This window comes from Capsicum annuum, chromosome 4 (assembly GCF_002878395.1).
Source record: "Capsicum annuum cultivar UCD-10X-F1 chromosome 4, UCD10Xv1.1, whole genome shotgun sequence".
Taxonomy (NCBI): Eukaryota; Viridiplantae; Streptophyta; class Magnoliopsida; order Solanales; family Solanaceae; genus Capsicum; species Capsicum annuum.
In genome coordinates, this window is record NC_061114.1 from 225,829,729 (window position 1) to 225,841,665 (window position 11,937).

The 11,937-nt window shown below is 36.6% G+C and overlaps 2 protein-coding genes across 3 annotated transcripts in view; both read right to left on the reverse strand.

Moving 5' to 3' along the window:
• Nucleotides 1–1,514: 1,514 nt before the first annotated feature.
• Nucleotides 1,515–4,304, reverse strand: LOC107867043 (protein BRASSINAZOLE-RESISTANT 1). The gene is made up of 2 exons (XM_016713134.2): nucleotides 3,353–4,304; nucleotides 1,515–2,628 (listed from the first exon to the last, which is right to left on the reverse strand). The coding sequence occupies exons 1-2, from the start codon at nucleotides 3,668–3,670 to the stop codon at nucleotides 1,939–1,941; spliced, it is 1,008 nt and encodes a 335-aa protein (XP_016568620.1). The 5' UTR covers nucleotides 3,671–4,304; the 3' UTR covers nucleotides 1,515–1,938.
• Nucleotides 4,305–7,426: 3,122 nt separating this feature from the next.
• Nucleotides 7,427–11,937, reverse strand: part of LOC107867044 (NEDD8-conjugating enzyme Ubc12) — an 11,209-nt gene continuing 6,698 nt past the window's right edge. For both annotated transcript variants that reach the window (XM_016713136.2, XM_047411232.1), the window contains 4 exons: nucleotides 8,417–8,525; nucleotides 8,191–8,269; nucleotides 7,968–8,084; nucleotides 7,427–7,882 (listed from right to left, as the gene is read on the reverse strand). In XM_016713136.2, coding sequence (XP_016568622.1) covers nucleotides 7,745–7,882; nucleotides 7,968–8,084; nucleotides 8,191–8,269; nucleotides 8,417–8,525 — 443 coding nt within the window. In that variant the 3' untranslated portion in view covers nucleotides 7,427–7,744. The remainder of the gene's footprint in view (nucleotides 7,883–7,967; nucleotides 8,085–8,190; nucleotides 8,270–8,416; nucleotides 8,526–11,937) is intronic.

An 11,937-nucleotide genomic window follows, 5' to 3' on the forward strand; every position in this document is an offset into this window, starting at 1 on the left:
TATATATCTATGTAAAATCCATTATTGATGTTGCTTGATAACTGTTTGTCATAACCACATGTTTGAGAATATTAGATGTTTTGTACCTTGATTTTGCTAATAAGGGCAAACAGAGTCGAATTTAGAATTTTGAGTTAATGAATTTTAAAATTCTAGAAAGGGTAGATAATCGGATTCTGATAATTATTTATATATATTCAATGGATTTTTGTATAGGACAGAGTCCGGATGCACTTGGTGGTTGAATTGAAAGGCGACACGTGACACTGATAACGAATTAGGTTTAAATCACCTTCACGCGACATTGCTCCGTTAGGCTTCAACAGGTGTTGGCATTCCATAAGCCGGAAGCGAAGCACTCTAGTTCATAGGAAGCTCGACACATTTCCACCAGTGTCTAGTGTTTCGATAGGGTCAATTCAATCGACGTGTCCTTTAACTACGTATACAAATTCAACTTTACCATTTTGAATTCTATCGAACTCGTAAGCAGACCTCTAGCTCCGCCCGGAGGCTAAAGGCAAGAGGCAAGACATGTGACATTAGCCGCGTTATGAGAAAAAAAATAATGATAAAGCAACTGTAGAGGAACATGTGTAATACAGTAGTACAGAACCCCACAACCAGACATGAAGTCGTGGTCTTGTACATTAAATGAGTTGAACACCAGTTGTTTAATATTTTTCTAGTTTGTCTGTGCTTTGTGTTGATAACAAACGTGTGCATGAACATGCCATGAATATTAATACTACTACTACTAGTAGTTTACTAATGGGCCATAGAGGAAAAAAGAAAGTTCAATAATTTTGATTTGATGTGATAGTCAAAAGACTTGCAACTTCTTGACATCCATCTTGCAATAGGCCATGCCTATGAAGTTGTTTCGATTATGGAACCATGCATGTCTGTTAGAGCGAATTGGATGGTCGAGTTGAAGAGATTTCTTCCGATGGCTATCTTTCTTTTGCTCACTTGAGTCGTCAAAGTCTTTCTGACCCACCATAGCCTGTCCTTTAGGGACATATGGATTAGAATGGTATAGTGAAGGTTTGTGTAGCCCTTCCATCATGCTATAACCAACTAAAACAAGCAAAATACATCTCCAACAACAAGAACATACTCAATATAGTAGTCCTATAAAGTGGAGTTTGGGGAGGGTTGAGAAGGATAGAGTAAAGGTGGAGAGGTTGTTTCCGATAGACCCTTGACTCAAGAAAAAACAGTCCAAAAAGACGTAACAAAAGTCGAAGTATACAATAAACACAACAAGATAACACGATAATCGAAGTTAAGAAAGCAATAGAAATCGAAGGGCAGGAAATACAAGAGCAATAATACAACTACTAGCAAAGTACATCTCCAATGAGAACAAAATAAACAAAGACAACTAATAATGTTGTGGAGAAAACAGGTTGTGTATGGACTTTGATCAGGACATAAAATGCATCAAAGAGACTAAAGAATAGTTCATCCATTGATTTTAAATTGAAGCTAGATCATAAAAAAGGAATCCATTTGCACAGCCACAAAGGGGTCTACTATAATGAAGAAAAAAATAATGTGATAGTTCAGGTTTGTAGGGAACTCCTGCTAGTCTACAATGACTTAAAACAATTCTCAACCATAAGGAGATAGAAACCACCAACTATCTATACCTAAATGCTTATGACAAGACCCAACTAAACTTATAGGGCCTCCTCAGATTAAAAGAAAAAAAATGTTTGTATATAAGGTAAATAGCAACAGCAACAGAGAACATCAGATCCATCCTAAGATGCATTACATGCAAGATAAACATTTTGTCCAACTTCATCTCTGTAACAGAAATTGTAGACGATATACGAACATCCACTGGACTACTGAGTGATTCATCAGCCAGCAAACTTAGATAATCTTCAATTGTTTATCGATGCAAACCAGTTCCTTTAATCAAGAAAATCACATCCGAGCACTCCCACTTCCGAGTGTGAGCTCCAGGTCCTCTAAACCAACCTCATGAATCTTTTCTCCTTCCCATCCTGCCTTAACTGATACATTCTCAAAGTCAAACTCTATGCCCTTACCCTTGTCGATGATCATATCATTAGAAGGGATTCTCTGAGCAGCAGGCATGATAAGATTAAAAGTTGGAGAAGTTGGGACCCCATTGGCTGCATACTTTTGAAAGCTCATCCAGTGGCCAGAATCAATGGTGGATGAATCAGATTCATCACACTCTGGTATAGTGGCAGGAGTGAATCGCTGACCTCGAGTGGGGCTAGCTGGGGCTGAAGCAGCAAAGAAAGGAATATTTAAAGCAGACATCGACTCTCTGGCCAAAGTCTCAAGATTAAATATCTGCTTAGGGACTCTAGTTGGTGATGAAAGAGGTGGTGTTACAGGGGCACTGTTTGATATTCGTAATGATGGTAGCGACAAAGGAATGGAATTATGGAGAAATGCAAATGGATGTGACGACATGTTAGCATCACCACGTGTTGGACTGGGGAAAGACGAGGATGTTGGACTAGGTTGATAAGATGGGATTGGGCTAGCAAAGTATGAAGATGGGGGACTTGGATTTCTTGAAGAACTTGGTGTAATGTTAGCTGAAGTGCCTCCAATCTCCATTGGAGTTGGCCTGCATCCCTGAAACATAGTAAAAGAAGAAACTTTCAATCAAATTACTGAACATAAACGATGAAAGGTTAGCAAACAAGTACTTTAATGTTTAGACCAAGAAACACACACAAGTAAGATAAACCAAAAGGCATCAACAAAGATTTACATGAATTTTGAGTTTCAAAGAACCAATTTGCTTGGATAGAAGGCTCAGTACTTTGAGCTAATAACTTCAACAGATTGCAGCTTGGAATCTTGAAAACTATTTCATAAACAAGAAAGCACCTCAACCACATACATCAAACCCCACCTTACACACCAAAAATAAAGGGCCCTGGCTTATCCATTTCTATAGCAAGAACAGTCAATTCTCAAGATAAATTCTTTCTTTTTTTGCACTCTTGTGTTTCAGAAACAACTCCAATTCATACCAATTTAAAAGAAATGAGAACATGAAATGATTAAAAGTACTTAAAAGAAATGGAATTGAGCAAATTCATCTGAATAGCTAAGACTAAGATGCATGAAGAGTTTTTTAAAGAGACACAAAATCAGAAGCTGCTCATACTCAATTCCCAGATCAAGAACCCCTTTAAACAGATAAAATATAATCTTTGATCCAAATTCAGCAACCCCATTTTCTAAATCTATAGATCTAATCAAAATCCAAGCATCTATTAACTAACAAGTAATAGACATATATGCACACATAAAGGAGATGGGAGGCAAATAAAAGAGAGAACATTTAAACCTTTCTATAAGTAGTGCCATCAGGTTCAACAATCCATCCAGCTTCAACACAAAGAGCCTTAAGAACTTCATTATTATCACAATGTTTAGGAAGATTATAGTTCCCTTGTGCTCTTAATCCAGCATAAATCTTAGCTGCTATTGCCCTTCTCCTCCTTTCTCTCCTCCTATTATTTTCCCTTTCTCTCCATGATGGCTTCCTCCTCCCACTACCACCACCAACACCACCACTTCCCATAGCTCCTCCTCCACCTTCACCTCCACCACCTCCGGCCGCCGCAGAAGATGACCCTGATGACCCTCCAGCTTCCCACATCATTTTCACCTAAATTTTCTTGATTTTCCCCTATAAACTATTGATTTTCAAGAAAAAGATTTCCCTTTTTCTCAAAATGCAGAAAATGGGGTTCTTTCTTTTCCCTTTTTCTTTGATTTTCAAGAAAAAAATTGCTCAAACAAAATGAAGAAAATGGGTTTTGTTTTCTTTTTCTTTTGTTTTCAAGAAAACTTGCTCTAAAAATCAATAAAAATGGGTTCTTTTTTTCCAGTTTTTTAGCTGTGATTTTCAAGAAAAGATTGCTCACTCAAAATCAACAAAAATGATTTTTTTTTTTGGCTATGATTTTCAAGAAAAAAAGTGCATACTCAAAATGCAGAAAATGGGATTTATAGAATGATGAATGGTAAGAAGAAGAAGAAGAAGAACAAAGGGAGCTGGTCCCAGGTGGAGGGGTGTTCAGACAGCAGGTGGGTTTTGCATAGGAGGGATACTAGGCTGCCACCCTATAAAGCATTTTTTGGGGACTACTCACGAGAAATACGCTCCAAAGTTTATACTACAAGAATCTCTCTCTCTCTCTCTCTCTCTGTGTTCTCTTCTACTGTGTGTCTCTGTGTGTTTTTCCTCTTTTCTCTATCTCTGTGTGTGTGTTTCTTTCTTTTTGTTGTGTGTATGCTTACTGCTTTATCATGTGTGTGTATATATAATGATGCTGATGATTATAATGTTGTTTGTATTTTAGCTAAGATTATAATAATTGAGGGGATAAAGTTTGTTACTTGGTTTTCAGAATTTTCATGTGTAACGGTAAGCGTTTACACTATAATATAGTAGTATACTCCCAAAAGAAAAAAAGGAAAAATTTGACTGCTTTTTTAGATTTTATTAATTAATTGATTAGACCAGAATAAGTTTTAACCGTTACTTAGAGTTAATTTGTAATTTAGAGATGGTGATATTGTTAAAATAAATGTTTACCTATCTAATGAAGTAGGATAATAAATTATAGGAGATTTTAATATTTGATTGCTCTTTTAATTTTTATTAATTAATTGATTAGACTATATATATATATATATAACCTAATAGAGTTCAATTTGATATGTTCTTATAAGTTTTATTTATAAAAACTTGAATATTAAATAATAACTTTGTGATAGCGAACTTACTCACTTGTCAATCTCAAGTCACTAAATTAACCATTTGCAACATTAGAATTACAAAAAAATGATTCTGTGGAGTCACCAATGAGGTAAGATAATAATTGGAGCATATAAAAATAGAAATAGTATTTGAGAAATAGATAGATCTTAATATTAGAAACTTAGAATATTCCACGTAGTATTATTTGACAGGTAAATTAATCAAAGTTAAATTATTTGTTTGATAGATAGTCTCAGCAAATAGTAGTATTTAGATGAAAAGTGATCATAATAGCATCGACGAAGAGTTTAATTTTGTTTCTAATGTGTAAAGCTGAACAAATCAAAATTTAATATTGATTTTGATTTTAATTTTTGAAATTCAGTTAAACGGTTCGGTTTTTGATTTTTTCAAAAAGAAATTCGGTTAAATCGAAAAAATTGAAATCATATAATCTATAATAAGTAACCCAAACCGTCAAACGTCTTGCGAGTTACGAGTTATGTCCCTAATCCTAAGTATTCATTTCAACACTGGTTGTTGACTTGTTTCAAGCTTTCAGCGACTCCTCGAGGAGCCGAGATAACGAGTGTCGAGTTTTCGGCTGCAATTATATATTATGTTAAACTTATGGTTATTTCATTTTATTTCATGCGTGTTGAGTTATTTATATTTGGGAATTAAAAATAGGTTTAAATTTTTTTATTTTTTTGAAAAATCACAAATTTTAAATGTCGGTCATGACAAAGAAAGGTTTACTACTTTAATCTTCAAAATCAAAATAAAAATTCAAAATAACTGAACCCAATTTATAAAAATTGAATTTATTTTGATTTGATTATGATTATCATTTTCGTCAATCCGAAAATTAAAAAAAAAGAAATCGATATTAAACAATCAAATCAAACAAACCGAATATCCACCCCTATTAATGTTCTATAAAAATTTTAGCAACTCAATTGATTAATTATTTAAAATTCCACCTTATTAATGAGATCGCTTCACTACATCGGAATCCCCTCTCTACCCCCATTTTTATTTAATTTAAAGAAAAGAAATCATAAACTTTTATTTCATGTAATTTTAAATACTACTATATGGTAGTGCTATATTATTTATTTTTAAATAAGTAATTTTTTTTTTTTTATGATAAAAAGGTTAAAATAATGTTGGTTACTGTGGTCAGAATTATAATGAAAATGACGAGGAAAGAGTCTGAAGTGACAGTGTAGGAATTGATTAGACAGAGAATCAACAGTTTGATTTTAATGCAAATTCTGTCATAAGAATACAAAAATTATTTTAAAAAAAACTAGTACTGTAATAGTACTTTTTATATCAAATTAAATAATAATAATAATAATAATAATAATAATAATAATAATACAAATCAAAATAAAGCGGGCAATCACAACGCATCATACATGTCAATAACGGTTATGGTAAAGTAGTGGTAAATCTAGAGTTCAAACTTAGGTTTAAAATTATCGTATCGTAGAACATTTTACACTCTAACGTTAATTTTTTTTTTTGTTAATTTGAATTTATTTAGGTTTCACTATGAATACAAATGTCAAATTTTTGAAAAATAAAAAGAAATACAGTTATACAAGAGGAATATGTATTGTACTATTGTTGTGATTGTGGGGGGACAATTATTTTTTATTTAGGCTTTTATGTAAACTTTATTTTTTGCTGCTAAAAAGCAATTTTGTAGTAAAAGAGATGTCTCCTTGGTTATTGAGCAGTCAACGAACCAATGGTTAACTGACACGTCAGCAATTGTGGTCCCCATCCCAATTGCTCAACTCAATTATTAGCTGATCAGATCAGTCAATCTTTACATCGGACAAATTTTTTTTTTTTTACCTTTTTGTTAAAAAAAATAAAATTAAAATTAAAAATAATAATTAACAAGATAAATGGTTATGGTCATGACCTAAAATCATGTTGTTGGCAAGTAACAATTGCTCTAAAGTTTTTAAAATTATGAATGGAGTTTGGAATTTGAACATAGAGATAGATTAATTGTGACCTACACTTTATAAATAACCACCAAATTCTTCAAGCAATAGGACCAAATAAAAGGTTATGAGAAAGGAAGACACTTACTCGTTAGGTGTGAGTGAGGTATAAAGGATAAAAAATCTCAGGATAAAATGAAAATTATTTTATCTTATATTTGGTATGAGGTATTAGCTAGTACCGAAATTATTTATCTTAACATTCACACCACAATGACGGGATAAGTTATTCCATATACATGCTGAGATAACTAATCTCGAAGTTAATTATCCCGGGATAACTCTTTCCCAACCAAATGAGCCCGACAGATCAAGGGGAGGCCTGAATTTCAAACTACACGAGAAATATACAAAAATGAACAAATCCCAACTTCAGACTCGTACACGTAAAACACAAACTAGAATAGACGCTTGTGATCCAGCTCAGCTCAGCTCGTGCTTGGCGAGCGCCTTAGTGCCCTTTTAACTACCAAGGCTAAGTACAAACCAGAATTTTCATCCCATTATGTGCACTTGCCCCAATGTTCCCACTTTGACATCAAACCCATGAAAGAAACAAGACTACCTAACAAAGCACACTGCCCTTTTACTTTTTCTTGAATCAATGTCAAAAATGGAAGAAAGCAGCTGAACTGGAAAGACACTTTTATCATGTTTGAACCCCCCCCATAGGATGTGTGAACATCAATTCAAGTTGTACACAAAGTTCATCAAAACATAGGTCTACATCATTGGTCTTATACATGGAACTTGTCCAAAAAAAACAAATTGCACTGTTACACTGAGCATACAGAATATTTTCTTTTTTATGGTCAAATTTAAAGACATTTGAACCGAATGCGTAGCAGAAAGACCACCTGAAATGATTTGCAACCAAGCTTTACAGACTCTTATGAGTTCCAAATGCCAAACTTCTAGCATCGGCAGCTTAGTAAATTTGAAGACGCTACATGCAACGCGTAAAGTACGTTTGCCCAACATAGCCCCCATGCATTGCCCTTCGGACATTGGACTCAAACATCTTTGGGTTGTCTCTCAATACAGCAGCTGCGTCGTGATTGAGGGGATCCTCATGGTTTGGCTCCTGCAGAATCACCAAGTTCTGATTGCTAAAGTACTTTGGATGAGGGACGAGTTAAGTATCTTTATATGAAAATTAAGAAAAATACCGTGAACAGATGATATAAGCCATAGATAATGGTGTTAATGTTGAGCACAGGTTTCCAGTCTTCACGAAGAATGTTGAGACACACATTTCCTTCCAAGTCGATGTTAGGGTGATAAACCTGCCCAAGAGTTTTTACAAGACGAGCTTTACCACTGATAATGATAAACTGTCCGACTTTCAATACACATTCTAGAAGAAAATAAAAGAGTATAACTAGCACCCACCTTTGTCTTGCACTTAACCTTTGGTGCTTCATGAGGATACATTGGAGAAATACTGAAAGAGAACGTAAATGTGCCACCCCTATATATAGGAACAACGAAAAAATAAGCAGTAAATGACATTACCATATAAATGAATTATACTTCGTATAAGTAAGAACCTTGAAGAATGTTCTACGAAATTACTTGGACATTCTTTTGGTAGGTAAGCTGTAACAAATTTACTTACGTATAATATCCTTCATCAGGCCGAATGGTGACCTCAAAGTTCATGAGGTTATCTTTTCCATTGGGAAATGATATGCTACATGTTTTGGGCAGATTTAGCTCACTTATATCTACAAGAAAAGGACGCAAAGGTTTACTCATCACAATTTAGATGCAAAAGACGACAGATGATAGCAGAAAGAACGAGCTACAGAAACGAAATGCATAAAGTTAGGACAAAGAGATACAAGTAGTTAAAGAATCCCTCTGTCACTGCTGCTAGCAAGTGAGAATCTTACACGAAATTCTCCAATTCCTAAGAGGATTCAACTAGAGATTTGGCTGCAGGGGTACAATACATGTGACAAAGACCAAATAGAGGCGTGTGTTCAATTGGTTCGGCCAATTTTGGGTTCAAGTTACTAGTTTTTTACTTGAAAAAAGACAAATTAGTGAATGAACCAAAATAAGTTTTGTTTAGTTTGGGTTATTCACTTTAAACTCCCTCTAACAAAATTAGAATAAACGTGAGAAAGAAATAACAAGAAATCAAGGAAGTGATTTGATCAAATAGATAATTGGTGAAATCTCTATTCCAACTATCTGTATATTACTTGTTGTGATTTTTGGAGAAATAACTAGTAGAGTTTATTAATCTTAATTTGCCTCTATATTTTCCTTCTAAATTCAAGCATAGTCCCTACGTCCCAATTTATGTGATGGTGTTTAACGAGGTAAGGAGTTTTAGAAAGAACGAAAGACTTTTCATGCTTTTGGTCTAAAATAAGACAATACATGTTTGAGTGGCTATAAATCATCTCATTAAGGATAAAATGCGCATTTTTTTGAAACTAGTAACTTTTAAAAAAAGGAACATCTTAAAGTTGAATAGTTACTAAATATAGAACTATGTCATTATTTTTTGTGACTAATTAAAACGAAAGGAGTGACATAAATTGGGATAGAGGAATTAACAACTTTTCTGAGAGAATCGTCGAGGCAGTACATGGAGAGGGAAAGAGTTACACAAAAGTGGTCTAGAAATAGAAAAAAAGAACGGGAAAAAATAAAAACGAGAATACTGGCCGCCTAAAAACAGTGACATAATATTTAATACTTAACACGGGATCTGAACAAAGATGAACTGAAATAAATAAATGCAACAACAAACCCGTGTATTCCCATATAGTGAGGTCTGGGGAGGGTAAGATGTACGCAGTCCATACCTCTACTTCTACCTTGAAAGAAGTAGAAAGGCTGTTTCCGATAGACTCCCGGCTCGAGACACGGAATACTACACAAATACATAGTAAAGCATGGAAAAAGATGGCATAACATAAATACGACACCCACAAGTAATAGAAAACAGAGAAAAGTAAACAGATTCATAATAAAGCATGAAACAAGGTATCATAACAAGAATAATACCCCCACTAAGTAATTCCCTATACTAGTGACCCAAACTGACCCTAGCCTTCTGCCCTAATTCGCGTCCTCCAAATCTTCCTATCTAGGGTTATGTCCTCAGTGAGTTGTAACTGCTCCATGTCCCGCCTAATCACCTCTCCCCAGTACTTCTTCGGCCTACCCCTACCCCGCCTAAAACCATCCAAAGCTAGCCTCTCACACCTATGAACCAGGGCATCCATGCCCCTCCTCATCACGTGTCCGAACCATCTCAATCGGACTTCCCGCATCTTATTCTCCACTGGAGTCACACCAACCTTCTCCCTGATAGTCTCATTCCGAATTCTATCCACCCTAGTCAGCCCACACATCCAACACAACATCCGCATTTCTGCCACCTTCATTTTTTGAACGTGGAAGTTCTTAACTGGCCAGCACTCCGCTCCATACAACATGGCCGGACGGACTGCCACCCTGTAGAATTTGCCTTTAAGCTTGGGCAGCACCTTCTTATCACACGACACCCCCGAAGCGAACTTTCACCTCATCCATCCCGCCCCAATAAGGTGCGAGACATCCTCGTCAATCTCACCGTTACCCTGAATCACAGACCCGAGATACTTGAAACTATCCCTCTTACATACCACGTGTGATTCGAACTTCACTACCACCTCATTCTCCAGCCTCACGTCATTAAACTTGCATTCCAAATACTCTGTCTTACTTCTACTCAACCTGAACCTTATAAACTCAAGAGTTTGTCTCCACACCTCTAATTTATCATTCACACACCCCCGCATCTCATCAATCAAAACTACATCATCTGCAAAAAGCATACACCAAGGCACCTCTCCTTGAATACGCGTCAACATATCCATCACCAAAGCAAACAAAAAGGGACTAAGAGTAGATCCCTGATGCAATCCTGTCATGACAGTGAAATGCTCTGAGTCTCCTCCCGCCGTCCTCACCTGAGTTTTAGCTCCATCATACATGTCCTTAATTGCTCTGATATATGCCACCGGGACTCCACTCACCTCCAAGCATCTCCAAAGCACCTCCCTGGGGACTTTGTCGTATGCCTTCTCTAAGTCGATAAACACCATGTGCAGGTCCTTCTTCCTTTCCCTATACTATTCCACCAGCCTCCGTACCTGGTGAATTGCCTCCGTCGTCGAGCGGCCAGACATAAATCCAAACTGGTTCTCCGAAGTATACACTATCCGTCTAAGCCTCACCTCGACCACTCTCTCCCAAATCTTCATAAAGTGACTCAATAACTTAATACCCCTATAGTTATTGCAACTCTGAATGTCACCCTTATTCTTATAAAGAGGGATCATAGTACTCCACCTCCAAGCCTCGGGCATTTTCGCCGTCTTGAAAATTTTGTTAAACAATCCAGTCAACCACCTTAAACCAGCCTCGCCAGAAAACTTCCAAAAATCCGCTGGTATCTCATTAGGCCCCGTCGCCCTACCCCTTCGCATCCTGCGAACAACCTCTCTAACCTCCTCTACCTTAAAACGTCTACAATAACTAATTCCGACACTCCTCTGAGTGCTCCAGCTCCCCTAACACAATAGTTCTATCCCCTTCGTCATTCAAGAGCCTATGAAAATACGACTGTCATCTATTCTTAATGTGGCCGTCCTCCACCAACACTGTACCGTCCTCCGTTCCCCTCCATTCTCCTGTAAACCCACATACAAGCTCTCAAAAGCTGTCGTCTTAGCCTCCTTCCTAGTTAACTTGTTTTCTTTCCTGTTTACCCGCTTCTCTTCTTCGTCCTTACTCTCAACCAACTTAGCATACGCCCCTTTCTTAGTCTCCACTTTCTTCTTAACCTCTTCATTCCACCACCAATCCCCCCGATGATGCCCGGCCCGGCCCCTAGAAACACCCAACACCTCACTAGCATTCTCCCTGATGCACTTAGCCACCCTATCCCACATACTATCCACATCCCCCCTACACTCTCACACCCTCATTCCCGCCAACTTCTCCCCTATCTCCCACGCATTTATTGGCGTCAAGCCGCCCCACTTAATTCTAGGTCTACACTCCTCACCCCTTCTCTTCCTATCCTTCTTTATACCCAAATCCATAACCAAGAGCCTATGCTGGGTCGAAAGT